Genomic DNA, 15,667 nt, shown 5'->3' with positions numbered 1-15,667 from the left:
AGAAAGAAAACCAACTGGAAAAGCAGAAAATTAAAGAGGTATGGAAAATACATCACAAAGCTTTCATGACTGTAAATATGAGTTCCTTAAGCAGAGAACACAAACAGTGAAAGGAGAAAATACTGAAAGAAGCAACTGAAGAAAAGTTCATGAGTTGAAGAAAAATAATGAATTTCAAACTGAAAGAGCCCATCTAACACCAAACAGAATGAGTGGAAAAAGATCTACATGTAGAATCTAGACACATCTGGTAAAATTTCAGAACTCTACAGATAACAAGGTAACTCCAAGTTACTGTTAGAGGGAATAAAAAATGGAAAACCAAATGATTGAGTTCTTAGCAGCCTTGCTGAATGCTTGAAGACAGTGGGTGCAGGTCTTCATTATTTGGAGGGAAACAGATTTGGACCTAAATTTTCTGTATTAACCATGCTATCCCATGAGGATAAGTACATATTTTACATGAGTCAAAAAACTATGTATCTTATATGAAAATATTTGAGATACCCCAGTACAATGAAAACTATAAGATAGAAGATATCATGATAGGGCAATGTGGAGGGGAGGAAACAGTGGTAGCTACAGTGGCAATCTTTGGCCTTCATAAAGAACTGAAGAAAACCAGAAGAAAATTTAAGAGTGTTATCAGCCTAGCATACGTGGGCAATTCTCTTTCAACTAGTAATATCTAAATGACGTAAAATTACATTTACTTTAGTGACTAGTATTTACCTATTCACATTATTAAAATATTAAAGTTCAGTTGGTAACCACACTAGAAGACTTTTAACAGTGATAATTTAATGCCATTTTGTTGCAGGTAGATAGATAACAAGATTTATTTTTCTTCCTTTGTGGCCCTTGAGTTTTTAAAAAAATATCCCATTTGTATGCATGACATTTATAATATTAAAAAGATTGCAGACATGCTGCATCTTTCTAGTTAATACTTTTATTATAATGTGTCATATAGGACCACATGGTTTTTAGAAACTATCTGAGACAGAAATGAGAGCACATAGGGATTAATTCCAGAAATTGGAAAGTTGTATAGAATACATGTGTGACTACTTTTATGTAAGATGCATAATTATTTCTTGACTGGCTTACATTCTTGATTTTATGTGTCAATTCCTGAATCCTTTTCATGATTCTTTTTTCTAAGTTTATTGTTAAAAATGTGGATATATGGTAAAATTTTGAGTCCTTCTTTCTGACAATGCCTCAAAATAAGGTGACATTTTCTCTTGGTGTATTGGAGACCCAGATTAGAAGCCTGGCTTATCCGTAGGAGGAAGTCATGTCAAGAAGAGCCATAGCTGCTGGAGGCTGTGTGTGTCTTCTGGGACAATTGGAAGAAGGAAGATGCCAATAGAAATTATCTTTTTTACCTTCTGTAGAAGAAGCTGATACTATGGCCCTAACCAGACAATATTTGTTGAATGAAATAATTTTATTTTGATGTCACTTCAATTTAAAGGCAGATTGGCATCCTGTTTTGCTCCACATAGTAAATTGTATTTTGGAAGCTTAGTTTTAGGAGAGTTGCATCACAAACACGATCTTTTGGGATGCAGATTTCTAATTGTATGATGTTTGGATTTGATTTTTTAATGTAAAATCTTATGATATCACATACCTTTGAGTATTGAAAGTGTACACTGGAAAAGACCCTATGACCTAAGAACAGTATAACTACTTAAATTGTATAGCTTTCTAAGCAAGCTGGAATGTTAAAAAATCAAGTTATACAAATGTATACCTTTAAAATAATTTAATTATGAGAAATACTTTAAAAATCGAGCATTTTACTGGAAATTACAGAATTTGTGTAAGAGGGGGAAGGTTTCCTTGAGCATTCAAGAGCAAATTATTAAGTATAAAGTGTTTGACAGTTCAGTTATGCTGTTAAACATTTTGTAAGCTATTATTCAGTGGCCTTCCCTTTAAACAATAACTACTTTCACCTCAGTGATAGCTTTATGTCTTTGAAGAGGATGGGAATTGATCAACTTAAAAAATTCTTGACTCTGATAAGAAATTAGTGATAAAGAGGTTGAAATATATGAATGTGGGTTAAATTTAATTTCATGAAGCGTCCTAATGAGATAACTGTTACACACCAAAGTTCATAGATACTGCCTTTACTGTTTTCAGTATTGTTAGTTTTTGTTGGAAATTTGGTAATAAAATTGGATATCTGAATTTGGGGTGAGGGGATTGAAACTGATGATAACATTGCTTCTAACTTAGTTGTGTCTTGAGATAGCCTCACGATAATCGAAGAGATAGTTCATAGTTACATTGGCTGAAAAAATTATATTCATATATGAGCATTGTGTGGTAGTCCTATTTATATATCTCCTTTGGGTATATTAGAAGGTCACAGTTATGCTCTGAGAATGTCGTAACTGCTCTGAGGTTCTTTTTATGAGAAGACCCCTAAAGATCCTCTGTCTGGTCAGGATTAGGTTAGTGGAAAGGGAGTGGTGCTCCTTTTGTAATTTTTGGTCTACCCATAGTTCTCAGGAACTACAATTATGAGTTTGAAAAAGGAGTCTTTTGGTACTTGGAATAATTGCTTACAGGGAAACCATTAAAGATTTGGTGTGAATAGGATAGAAATAGCATAGTGGTAACAGGCATTTTGAGAGACCAGACTGATGGAGCTTGTTACCAGCAACCCCAGACCATCAAGGAACCAGAGGAAAGCCAGTGACACCACTTGGATTCCACGGCTACTTCGGTAGTTTTTACCTCTTGTTTATTGTCCATGCCTTTGATACTATTTTAAGTGAGTTACAAGGCACTTCTTTTTTTTAGTCTCTTAGGGTAGGGCAGTTGTCCTTCAGAAGGGTGGTAGAAATTGGTGACTCTAAGACACAGGCTTTGGACTTAAGTCTTTTCTTGTAATTTGTGTTTTTATTCCCAGCCCCTTCAAACTCCACCACTGTGCATGTGTGGAGTATATGGCAGTGGAGGAGGCTCTGGTTATGTTGGTATATTTTATTTGTTTGTAGATACTTGCTGCTTTGGAGCAGAAGACAGTTCATGTGTTGTTGACCAAATAGAGAAAGGTATACTCAATAGATAGAGCCTATTTAAAGCAAAACAAAAATCATTGACATAATTTCTATTACATATGCCCTTGTTTTATTTTTATCTGAAGATGTACAACACAGATTTGAGGGGTGAATGTAATCTAAAAACAATAAATATGTTTTATCTATTTGTATACAAAGAGCCTATTGTGAAATACTGGAAAAAGAATGAATTCATGGGTCGAGACAACAAATACAAGTGTCCAGCAGGCACGACTATTATTGGAGATGTGAAAAGATGGGCAAACTGCTTTGTTTTTTTACTTTGCATAATATGTTACTAATATTTGGACAAGACTGTGCTTGTATTTCATTATGTACACAGGATACATCTGGGTGAAGTAGTTTGTTTAAATGTAGTATTTTTGTACTCTTCATGTGGAGTTTTGGATTTTACTTATTAGTTGGATTATAGGAAAATGAAAATGTCTATAAATCAGAGAAGAGGCAAAAATTATTGAAGAATTTGATATTAAACTTTGTCTAGAAACTGGATCAATATTATAGACTCAAGAGTCTTAATTATAGACTCTTCGAGGTATACTAATTTTATTTGCCAATCTATTATATAGTGTAAAGCGTGTAACCTAGTAAGCACTTAGTAACATTTGTATAAATGATCAAAGTTGATAAGTATGATCTTTATAAAAAAGTTTACTAGGCCTTATAATAATATTAACCTTGAGAAAAATTTAACCAATTAAGCAAGGTATTATAAAATATTTTATTTGTGAAGTTACAGTTTTATGTATTATTACTTAATCCTTTGTTACCTAAATCTTTTAGTTATTCCTACACATATCTGAAACAGTGTCCAACTGTTAACATTTACTTTGAAGGCTCTCGTGAAGTTCTAATTGTTCTTATTTTTAAATATTATCAAAATTAGACTGTGATGTATGTCAAGAAGCTAAGATAGAAACTATTTAGGGATCTTTGTGTTAATAAAAACTGCTTATGTGTGGCCCTGTCTTCTTAGTACACATTTGATTTTGGATTACTTTTTTGGAATTTTATGCTTTAAAAATGAATAATATGAAATGTGTCAGGTAAACTAATAAATATATCCAACAATACAGTATTTCATTTAGTGACAATAGTCAAATAATTCTAGATTTTTTTAATAAAGTGGGAAATAAAGATGAGTAAGGGAGAGGTTTTGTTTTTAAAGATTTTATTTTATTTTTAGAGAGAGGGGAAGGGAATGAGAAAGAGGAGAGAAACATCAGTGTATGTTTGCCTCTTGCATGCCCCCTACTGGGGACCTGACCCACAACCCAGGCATGTGCCTTGACTGGGAATTGAAGCAGTGACCTTTTGCTCCACAGGCCCATGCTCAATCCACTGAGCTACACCAGCCGGGGCTAATTCTAGATCTTTAGAATACTACATTCTGGCAGAAACTTTAAAATTTACTCCTAAATTAAAAAAAAAAATACCATGAAACCCAGATGGAATTTTATTTTAGCAGAAGTAGATATACACCTCATTTTTTGAACCATAAGATGCACCTAGGTTTTAGAGGAGGAAAATTGGAAAAGAAATTTTGAAGCAAAAAATGTAGTAAAATATTTAATAACATAAATAGTATAATATTTCACCAATGTAAATGTAAACAATTCAATAGCAGCATTAACAACCATTATGCCTCCTAAATGGGGGGGGGGGGGTGTCTTACAGTCAGAAAAATATGGGTGTGGGGGGTTTTGTTTTGTTTTAAAGGATAGATTATTTGACTTCTCATTCTTCTCTCTTCTCTACTCATATGTATACATATATACATAGTCTGTTGTGGCTTTTTCTTTTTTCTGTTTCTTTTTGGTAAATAATTGAAGTTCTTAACCTGTCAGGGAATGAATTTATGTGATTTGGTGGGGTGAGGAGTAAGGGGCAAAAGTTAGATGAGAGGAGGTGTAACGTTCATTTGGGATTTCTTGAAAAATTGAAATGATGAGGAACTAAAAATAAGTCTAGATACAGGTTTTAAAACTAATGCTGTTTCCTGATCTGGGTTTTATTTGTAGGGAAGCAGGCAGTCGTCTTCACTGTCAGAGTATATATTCAAGTTGTGCGGAGGGTAATTTAGTAACAAAGTTTTATTTAATTAATTAATTTTAAAAGATTTTATTTATTTCTTTTTAGAGAGGGGAAGGGAGGGAGAAAGAGGGAGAGAAACATCAGTGTGTGGTTGCCTCTTGTGCACCCCCGAAGGGGACCTGGCCTGCAACCCAGGCATATGCCCTGACTGGGAATGGAACCAGTGACCCTTTGATATGCAAATACATACACCCATTAAGAAATTCACCATACAGTTATATTGAGGCATGTGCAGAGTATGTGTGCCCTTTTATTGGGTCTGTTCATTGCAGCGTTATGAAATGTTAGAAAACGACACAAGTATCATTCAGTAGGGAACTGATTAAGTAAATTGTAGAACAACTCCAGTGAAAATTTAAGCAGCTATCAAATCAAAGAGATCTACATGTGCTAATATGAAACAATTATGGAGAAAAATATGCATACTATGTTTTCTTTTGTATAAAAATAATCTTATACTAAGATATGCTTATATGTAGGTTATTCTGGAAAAATACACTAACTGTGTCTTTAGGAATTGTGAGAAATTAGTTACTTTTCCCTGTATAATTTTTTCATGAGCATGTTATTACTTTATAGATAAAAACCATAGTTAATAAAAAAGTAAACTATGAAGGTAATGAAAAGAATATTACCCTGCTATATTAGTCATGTATTTAAAACCCTCAGTCGTATTGTGGCATGATCGATTCTGAAGAAGTAAATGGTAAAATCATGGGGTTGGTATTGTTTGATAAGTGGTATCAAATGCGGTTGGTATAGGCTTCAGAAATTTTACCAGATTTTATTAGCCTTTTAATTTAAATGCTCTTTAACTCTTTAATACCTCTGTCTTACTTACATTCAATCCAAGCTGTTTACAGTTGAGTTTCATATTTCTGCTAAAATATAATTTACAGAGTAAAGAAGAGAAAAAAGATATAAAATAATGACTATATTTCATACATTTTATGTGAAAGGTGAAGTGGGTTCAGATTTCGTTTTTATGTGAAATCATCACATTTGTCCTACCACAAATTATCTGTCCTTGTTTTGTTTGAAAATATGAATTTGAAAAGTCTTGCCCTTTCCTAAATTGAAAAAATATATAAAAATATATTTGATGGGAACAGAACTCCTTTACAAGTAATATTTGATTAATGTGGGGAAACAAACAAAAATTTAAATATTACAATATATGGTTGCTTGTTTCTCAGTACATTTCTGTGTGTGTGTTTGGTTTTCTTGTTCCTTTTTCAAAAACTCTGTGCTTGTCCTAAATAAAGTTGTAAATTTTAGAGGATTCCTTTATTGAGCCCTCTTCCATCATCACCTTCCCCCTGCTTTTAATGGCAAGCTTTTCACTTTGGACATTTGAATCTTCTTATTTTAGTATTTTATATTATGATTTAAGTTATTTATAGGTATTGGTTTAGTTTGCATAACTGTTAGTATGTTAACTACTATTTAGACTTTAATGCTTTAGCCATTAGCATAAATAAAAGATCTTGTAACACTGAAATCCATTTTAGGCAGATGGAAAAACAGGTTTTTTTGCCTATAAAATGAGGTTGAAATGGAAGGAAGGTGGCTCTCTTTTAAAATATGGGGTCTTAAGGCAGATAGATGTGTATGAATCTCCTTTCATACCCTTTTGCCCAGAGTATCTTATACTGTGGCATACGTCATCATACTAACAGAAAAGGAGCAGAAAATAAAATTAAATTGTTGTATAACAAAGAATTATAGAAATTTTGAAATATATTATTTATATTTACTATTTCTTATTGTGACCTATAGGTGGTAGTCACAGAACAAATGTTTTTGTCATCAGAAGTTATGACAGAATAATTTAAGAAGAATTAGGATGCATCACTGGATATCAAATCATTCCTTTATTTATGCATTTGTTATTTAATCAGCAAATACTTAAGTTCCTGTCCTGTGCCAGAGACTGCTGGTCCTGGTTGTACATTGGTTAACCAAGTGTTGCCTACTTTCTTGAAGCTTCTTCTCTGTAAGGAAGAGAGATGACAGATGGTATGAAAACACCCAGAATTCTGTAGAAAAGCCATAATCACATAATTATTGGTATAAAGCTTAACGGTAAAAGTCAAAAACCGTAAGAGAAGTGCCCTTGTAATCCTTTAACAGAAAAGAAGGAGAGAGGGAGTGGTTTGATTGACCTGAGCCTTAGGAGGCCAAATTTCTTATCATGTAAGGTTGGAAAGACTTTGGTTTATGGGAAATGAGTACTCCAACATGAGAAGCCTTTGAACTCAAACCTTTCTTTGCTTGCTTGTGTTAGAGGAAGGTTGGAGAAAGAAACTTTATTGATGACTTTTCTTAGTCTAAGAATGAAGCAGTTATTTTGAAGCATAAAAAGAATTAACCTGGAACTCCTGAAATAGTAAAAACTGGTTTGCTAGTTCTTTTTAAGCTTGGTTTTAACAGTGGAATTACTTTGTTTGAGAACCCTCCAAGTGCCAGACTTATCCATACATAAGCATTTTATTGGGTTGGCCAAAATGTCAGTTATGTTTTTTATATACGATAGCTCTAATGGTGCTTAGTTGTCTTTAATTTAATTCAGAACAATTTTGTTGTATTGGGACAGCTGTTATATTAGCATGCACTTTAAAAAAAAAACTCATCAAAATTGGTGAATTTTTGTGCAGTCATTTTAATATTGAAGATGGAAGTAGATATGCAACATTTTCATTGGATTATACTTTATTATTTTAAGAAAGGTAAAAACTCAACTGAAACACAAAAAAGATTTGTGTGGTGTATGGAGAAGGTGCTGTGACTGAATGAATGTGTCACAAGTGGTTGGCGAAGTTTCTTTGTACTATTAATATTTTGGTCAAATAATTCCTTGCTGTGGGGCAGTCTTATGCATTGGAAGATGGTTATCAGTACCCTGGCCTCTACCCACTAGAAAACCAAAAGTGGGAGATAGTGGACATACTCAAAACACCCAAATCAGTAAAGTTATTGGTGAAATTAAAAAATGTCTTATTATACTCAAGAAACATAACAGACTTTTTGGCCAACCCAATATATGGTGTGAGGGAAAACATTATTTTTAATAGTATTCGTTTTCCCATAATTTCACACAGGCTTTGGTCAGATTGTTCTTGGTTTGAGTCCCAAGCTCTGCTACATAACTGTATGTACTATCTGAGACTTGATCTCTTCATCTGTAAAATCAGGATGACACACCTGGAGGGAATGTAGTAGATGGTTCACAGGATGGAGCCAACTGCCTATATTCAGATGTTAGCTCTTCAACTTAACTAACTCCATTAGGAATAAGTTCGGCGAGTTGCTTAAGCTATCTGGGCCTCAGTTTCCATGCATGTAGAATGGAAATAGTAGTAGTACCTTTTGTTCTTTTAGGTTTATTGTGAGAATTAAATGAGTTAATATATACAACGCACTTAAAATGGCATATGGCATATAGTAAACGGTGTAATTATTAATGTTATTGTTCTTTTAAATTATCATTTAGGGTTATTTGTGAGGCTTAAATAACATGTTTATGAAAAAAGAGACATATTGCCTGACAGTATGGGTACCTCCTAAATATCAGAAACTGAGTAGTAGATGATCTTCATATAAACCTATAAGGAGAAATTTACTTGTCCTGTTGACTGTACCTAGGATAGTTTCTGACAAAGAATAGATGTTTCATGTTGAATAAGTGTTATCTCATTTTACAGATTAATAAACTGAGGCCCAAGAGAACTACAAAATCTCTTTCCATGGCATCACTTTGGGGAGACATTACTGGCAATGCCTTTGCATAACACTTTCTCAGCATAGATTTGGCCATATGTATTAATAATAATAACTCCCTCCTACATTTTTCTGTTTGTTTTTTTTTTTCCTAAAAACTCTTTTTTTTTCTCTTTTTTTATTAGGAAACTTTAGACTGGAAGAACTCTTTACTTTAGAATTATAATTAGATCGGTCAATCTGCACATTAAAGAATCACTTCAAATTCAGTTTGTGTGGCAGTCCTGGAAGTGCAGAGTTATTTTATTAATGCCACAGAGCATAAGACAGTGTTCCTTTCCCATTTAATTTTTTAATATTCCAGATTACATAAGGAAGAAATTTGACAAAGTAACAAACTTTATAAACTGAGGAGCAGTTATAATAATGAATATAACATAAATTGGTTCTGTCACTCATTATGTTTGCTGTTTAATGATCCAGATATGATGTTTCTGAATTTCAGTTATCTGATATATCTTTGTCTCGTGATATTTATGATAAGGGGAGTGCATTTCTTTGGAGGTAAATCAAAGGCATTTCTCTCTAGAATATGCCTGTATGAATATAACTGATATGCTTTGCTTCAGTAATTATAAATCAGTGGAATGTTCATCTCATTCTCAGATATTTTCAAAGAGATTTGTTTACAGAAAACCAGTTACCACTTAAAAAAAACTGCATTAACTATTTTTGACGCCCTCAAGCCAACACCTGTAATAGGTATGTTATATAATGCATTTGTTTGCTGTAGCGAATTGCTAATTTTGTATTGCCTTGCCTCCTTTGCATGTTTAATACGGCCATTAATCTTACTGCAAGGTTTTACTAAGGATAAATTGCTATGTGACCCACTTCAACGTCTTTTGTTTAACCAGGAAGCCAGGCGTGTTAAATAGCTTTAAATAAATATGTATGTGTGTGTTTTTTGAAATTTTAGGATTTTAAGTTTTAAAAGGGTAAAATAAGAGACTTTATCTATTTTGCCTATTAAAATTACTTGACAGAAGTTTGCTTTGGAATAGAGCTTCTGTGTCTTTAAAAAATACAGAGTGTGTCACCCCCTGCTCTTTTGGTAGGTGCCTGGCTAGTGAACAGCTAAGCTGCTTTAGGCATGTAATAGAACATTCCATTTCCTGTTCCCTTGCTGACACAGAGGAGTGTTCCTGCTGGCAATGATCTAATCATAGTGCAGTAAGAAACATGGCAGTTTGATAAAACATGGTGGAGACAGCGGCTGAAATGGAAGCATATGTTCTAGAAGACATTCTTGAGGTAGGGCTAGATTTGTAAATGAAATGAAAGTTGAAATCTAAACAAAGAAACCTTATGTGACGGAATTATTTTACAGATGAATAGATTAGAGGAGAGAGCAAAGAGAGGCAGAGCATAAAAGCAAGATACGGTCAGACCTTATTCTGTGTGAGAATGTTCCAGTCTGATTCATGTGATTACTAAACAAGGCTAGAGTTATTTTCGTTAAACCTCATGTTTTATAAATTGTAAGATATATGTCTGATAATAAATTTTAAAAAGAACAGGCCTCGGACTTAATAAAAAGCCTGTGCTGGTGGTGACCTTTAGATTAACTCATTAGAAGGTGGGGTCTGAAAAGCAGCTTTGAGTAGGTTTAGTATCATATGTCTTAGAATTCATTTACATATCTAAGCCTAAAGCTCTGCTGGCAGTTAACCATTAAAAACAACTGATTATTTTACTTTTGAGGGTAAAATTAAGGCTATATGTATATCAATTTAATTGCTTAATTTAGCTGGTACATTCTGGTTCTAGATTTTTCATGTAACTTTAATTGTTATAAAATAAATTATTAAATAAAAATTAAAGGGTCCTAAAATTTAAGGCACTAATGCTTCAGAACTCACAATAAAAATCTGCATTTTGAGTCATGAGAATTTTAAATTTTGTTTTTTTTTTCTGGCTGTATCAATTTTATAAGAACCTACCTGAATATATAAATCAGTTCAAGGAGATACATGTCAAAGTGAAACTGTAGTTGATTTTTGCCTTGGATGTAGTGTATTGTCAAACATTTGTATTTATAGGTATAGATATCTAAAATTTTCCTATCTGTAGGTTGTAGGGTTCCCCTCTCCTCATTAAGATAAGACTGGCCAATTCAAATAAAGAGGTTTCATGATGGTGAGTGGTATTCCTAATACTCACACTGTTAAGATAATTTATTAAATATTTCCCTATTTTCAGGAAGAGATTTGATTAGGGAGAGAGGGCTTGAGAGAATAAGCTGCAGAAGGAAGCTAGGCGGGGTTAGCAGGAGAAAAAAGCCTATGCGCATTATAAAGTGCTGCATGATCAATGAGCATTTTCTGGAGTCCCACAGTGTGTGCTTGGAGCTGACATTGCAGCAAGTCTCACGGTGCTTCTGCAGAATGAAAACTGATTCCATTGTACTATCTACCTTCTTTCAGACACCTGCCAACACACTTTCCTCCTCTCCTAACAGCTTGTTGTCTGAGTTGAATCCTCTGGTTAATTTCCTTTATTTCATTTTTTTTTATGCTATTAGTGAGTTCCCTTAGAAATGATACGGTGAATTATCTACTTAGAAATAGTGGCATATACACTTTCATCAAGGAACTGTAAATAGGAGTGGTCACATGACTTTAGTGCTTGTGTTTAAACAAGTCTAATTTGATTATAAGGTTCCAGTGCTACATTATAATTTGTTTTTAAAAATATTTGCTTTGGAATTTAAAGAAGTGTATTTAATAGGTTTCAGTAGGTCTCTTTGATTTTTTTTACCCATTTAAAATTGCAGTAAATAACAGATTTTAAAAGTCTTATTTTCTAGGAAAACCTACTTGAACATAGTTTTGTGCCTTAAGTACAGATTTTTCTAATGGTGTCTTAGACATTGGCTTTATATGATTTCCACTAAAATTTTTTAAAAAGTTGTGTTAAGATTTTACCATACCTAATTAGTTCATTGTTAATAGTTATTAAAATAACCTCTGTAATTTTAATTATTTGTCCTAATTTTAAATCTCTCTTATTTTGGTTCCTATGTACCTGTTGCATTAAACCATAGTAAGTGAGAAGTTCTCTCTTTATTTAATATTATGTGATTTAACTGAATATTTTTCCATAACTGGTAGGCCAAATGTAAAAATTTTCCAAGCGGTAATAAAATATACTTTTATTCCCAAAGTTAAAAGTATTTATTATGACCTAAGTCTAAAAATAAAAGTTCAAAGAGGACAAACTTGCTAACTCTCTGAAGCTAAGTGTACCATTTTCTAAAGTTTCTTGTTGCAGGTGAACAGATTCAATTACACAACCAGTTTTCCAAAAATTTACTTTTATTTATTTAAAGGATTAACTCCTTGTGAAAATGTCCAATAATGAACAATGAAGTTCCCCTTTATATAATTTTACTATTGTCACTGAGGCTATTTTAAGTGTGTTACCTTAATATTCATCCTTGTGATTTTATTAAGCATTTGGAATTTTATGTAGATTTTTGCTTATTTACATTAACCATTGGATCCCTTCTGTTTTCGTCTGTCTTTCAGTGTAACTGGGTTCTTTCTTGAATCATACATTTTGGTGGTGGTTCTATTACAGTTGTCCCAATGCCCCGCCCATTGTTCTCCCCTTCCCCCTCCCTTCCCACAGTCAGTCCCCACCTTGTCCATTTAAAAGGCTCTTTCCTTAAATCCGAATCATCAGTGACTATTGTGTAGATTAATTTATATAATGCTGTGGTTTGTGGTGATTGTTTTATTATTTAACAATTGTTATTTAACTTGAATTTTTAAATGATCTCAAAATTTTAAGTAAAATATAAGTTTCTAAAACTCATAAAACTGGAAGAGGTTGATTTCAAATTGTATCATTGCTTCTCAGATATTCCAAGGTAATGCATTAAACTGAAAAACTTGGTAGTTTAAATTATCCAAATAATCCAGTCAGTAATTTTATCCTCTAAACTAAAGTAGTCAGAGTGTTTCTGCCCCTTTTGCTCATCTTAACTAGTACCGAGGGAACTAGCCAAATACAAATGGTAGAAAAAGGCTGGGAGAATTTTGATACTTTTCCTTTAAGTCATATGTGATAATGGATCTTGGTATTTAGAAAGGTCAATAAGAAGGGGAAATCCTCCAGATTTTTTTTTTATATACTTCAAGTTTGACCAAATGCTGTATATATAAACCTTAAGTGGTTTTAGTTTTGTTTTGTTTTGTTTTTTTTGTAATAAGAATACATGTAACATGAGAGGTCATTTTAGAAACATTTTCTAGTTTTATTTATAATTGAATTAGTACTTTTTCTATAAAAATTGTTTTAGAAATGAGAAATTTTCACAAATACTTATTTTCATTTCAATTATATTCAGAATGCTTTGTTCAGGGTATATCATTTGATATACTTTTGCTTAGAAGGAAGTAATTTTTATGAAAATGAAAATATTTACAGTGAAATGTGACAACTCTCATGCCCAGTCTTGTTCATTTGTCAGACAAAGGCAGGGTTTCTAACTTCACGTGTATTTGATTTTACAGGTTGTAATATGTAAGATAAAAGTCTCAAATCTTTATAACTGTTACTTAGATTATGGTGGGTGGGGGGCTTGGTTGAACCCTTTGTGGTTTATTATGGAACCATATCTTGCTCTGTATTTATTTGGACACCAGAGGTTTGGTGTTTTGCTTTGTTTTTTAAGTTAGATTGAAAGTTATGGGGAAGTTGTTTTGTATTGATTATCAATATTATTGGCTAATGGTAAATAGTGCACTCTAGATCAAACAGGAAATCTACTTGCTGTTATTTTAGTAATAATATAAAGTTGCTTTTAGTAATGATACAAAATCTCCATAAAGTAGACTATTTTGACCGGTACTTGCTATACTTCTTTTTATTATATAAAGTGTATTGGCTTATGTGATACACATACATTTCTAAAGTCCTATATTTAGCATAACCATGGTGACATTTTTCATTGGGAAGAGTTGGAGTACCTCGTAAGACATAAGTGTGTATGTTGATCTAGAGACAGAAAAATTTAGCTAACATGTAAATTATTTGAATTGATATAAGTAATGTTTTTAATTTATTAAAAGGTTTTGGAACAATTAGACATGTTGGGTAGACTGAATCTTAACAATTTCATGCCAATACTTATTGAGCACATTCAATATGTTAGGCCTTGAAATTCAATGAAATTAGTCTAGCTAATTTTTCTTCACAAAGGTAATAAGATAAAATGTCTACCATTGATAATTAATCATTCTTGAATTTAGAATGCCTACAGATACGTATTTGAATACTAATATTTTACTTCATTTGTTTATCTGGAGAGTTTGAAATCCATGTTTTCAGCATTCTGAATTTATCAATAAGCAGATATTTTTCTTTATCTGAGTACCTTTAGTTACATTTTTTATGCTTATTTTTGTAATTGTTATGTATCTTTAGGAATGTTGGGCTATCTAGAAGGTTTCTTGGATCCCAAGTTTATCTTTTGGTCTTTAAAGATTTTTCTATTAACATTTAAATCAGTATATTATATGTATGTGTATATGTATACACACATACAGTACCCTCACATATGTGGTTACATAAATGCTACATACACACATTTGTGTTCCTGACATATTATGCATTGTGAATATATACTTCTATTTGAGATTGGAGTTTATCTTGAATGGGGAGTAGAAGTTGCAACATTGCTTTCACACTCTAACTTTGAGAGAATGCAGGGGGAGTAGTAGAAGACACACTTAGATAGCTAATAATCCCTGTAAAGAAGACTGATATTTTAGTGGAGTATAAAGACCATAAACAGGTATCAAACAGTAGTGTAACTAGAAATATGTGAATTAATCTGTTATTGTTATATGAGAGTAAAGGCCAGGTTGTCCAAATGTCATTAGTCCCACATTAAATCATTTTAGTTCAATGTTTAATACATGCTGTAGAGAATGAATTTGGTAAGTTCTCTATCATGTATTATCTGCATATACATGCAACAACATGGGCACTTTCTTGGTTCTAAATCGTCATGGGCCTTTGTTCTGACACTCGGATAAAGAACCTATTCTGATATGAAGTGGCTTGATCACTACAAAGTTGGTGAGCATCAAAGTCCTGCTTAACCACTGGTTTGGTTTAGTTTATAGTTTCCTGATTTGCCAAGACAAAGGCCTTTTAGGAGGTGTTCATAAATGTTAAATGTCTGTAAGGTAACTTTGGCTTAATAAGTGGTTAGATTAACATTGGCCATTAATAACTTGGTCTCAGATATGGAATCTGCCTTCTGACTAGCTGCCTTCTAACTTGTACATAGGGTACTCAGATCGTTTTATGGTGGCAATAGCAATTAAGCACACTAACATTTATTAAAAATTTAAGTTATATAGAGGGACTGTGTCAAGTGCTACACAAGTATTGTTTTTTAATTCACTAAATGATTCTGTGAAGACATAGGTATCCATTTTCTAGAATGTTTGTAAGGGAAAATTAGATAATCTGTGTAAACATGAAGCCCTGCACTTACACACATAGTTAATACTACACTGTTAAGTATTTTTAAGTGATGACCCTTGTGTACTATTTTATAAGTATTACCCCCCATTTGATAGAGCAAGAAAATTTTAGCCTCACAGATGATTAAAATAGCATTTATCAGATTTTTTGATATCAGGACTATAATATTCTTAAAAATTGCTGAG

At 32.7% G+C, this 15,667-nt stretch overlaps 1 protein-coding gene across 5 annotated transcripts in view; it reads left to right on the top strand.

The window, feature by feature from the left end:
- The window catches only part of ANKRD17 (ankyrin repeat domain 17), a 155,236-nt gene that overhangs the window by 18,749 nt on the left and 120,820 nt on the right, over nucleotides 1-15,667 (top strand). The window contains exon 1 of one of the 5 annotated variants that reach the window (XM_045858252.1): nucleotides 10,101-10,232. The exons of the other annotated variants lie outside the window; for them this stretch is intronic. Within the exon in view, the coding sequence (XP_045714208.1) occupies nucleotides 10,179-10,232 (54 nt within the window). The 5' untranslated portion in view covers nucleotides 10,101-10,178. Of the gene's footprint in view, nucleotides 1-10,100; nucleotides 10,233-15,667 lie in introns of those variants that run through there. 5 annotated transcript variants of the gene reach the window in all.

This window comes from Phyllostomus hastatus, unplaced genomic scaffold (assembly GCF_019186645.2).
Source record: "Phyllostomus hastatus isolate PE091 unplaced genomic scaffold, TTU_PhHast_1.1 phas_scaffold_1674, whole genome shotgun sequence".
Classification (NCBI taxonomy): Eukaryota; Metazoa; Chordata; class Mammalia; order Chiroptera; family Phyllostomidae; genus Phyllostomus; species Phyllostomus hastatus.
The sequence above is the reverse complement of the archived record's forward strand: the minus strand, read 5'-3'. Positions and strand labels throughout refer to the sequence as shown.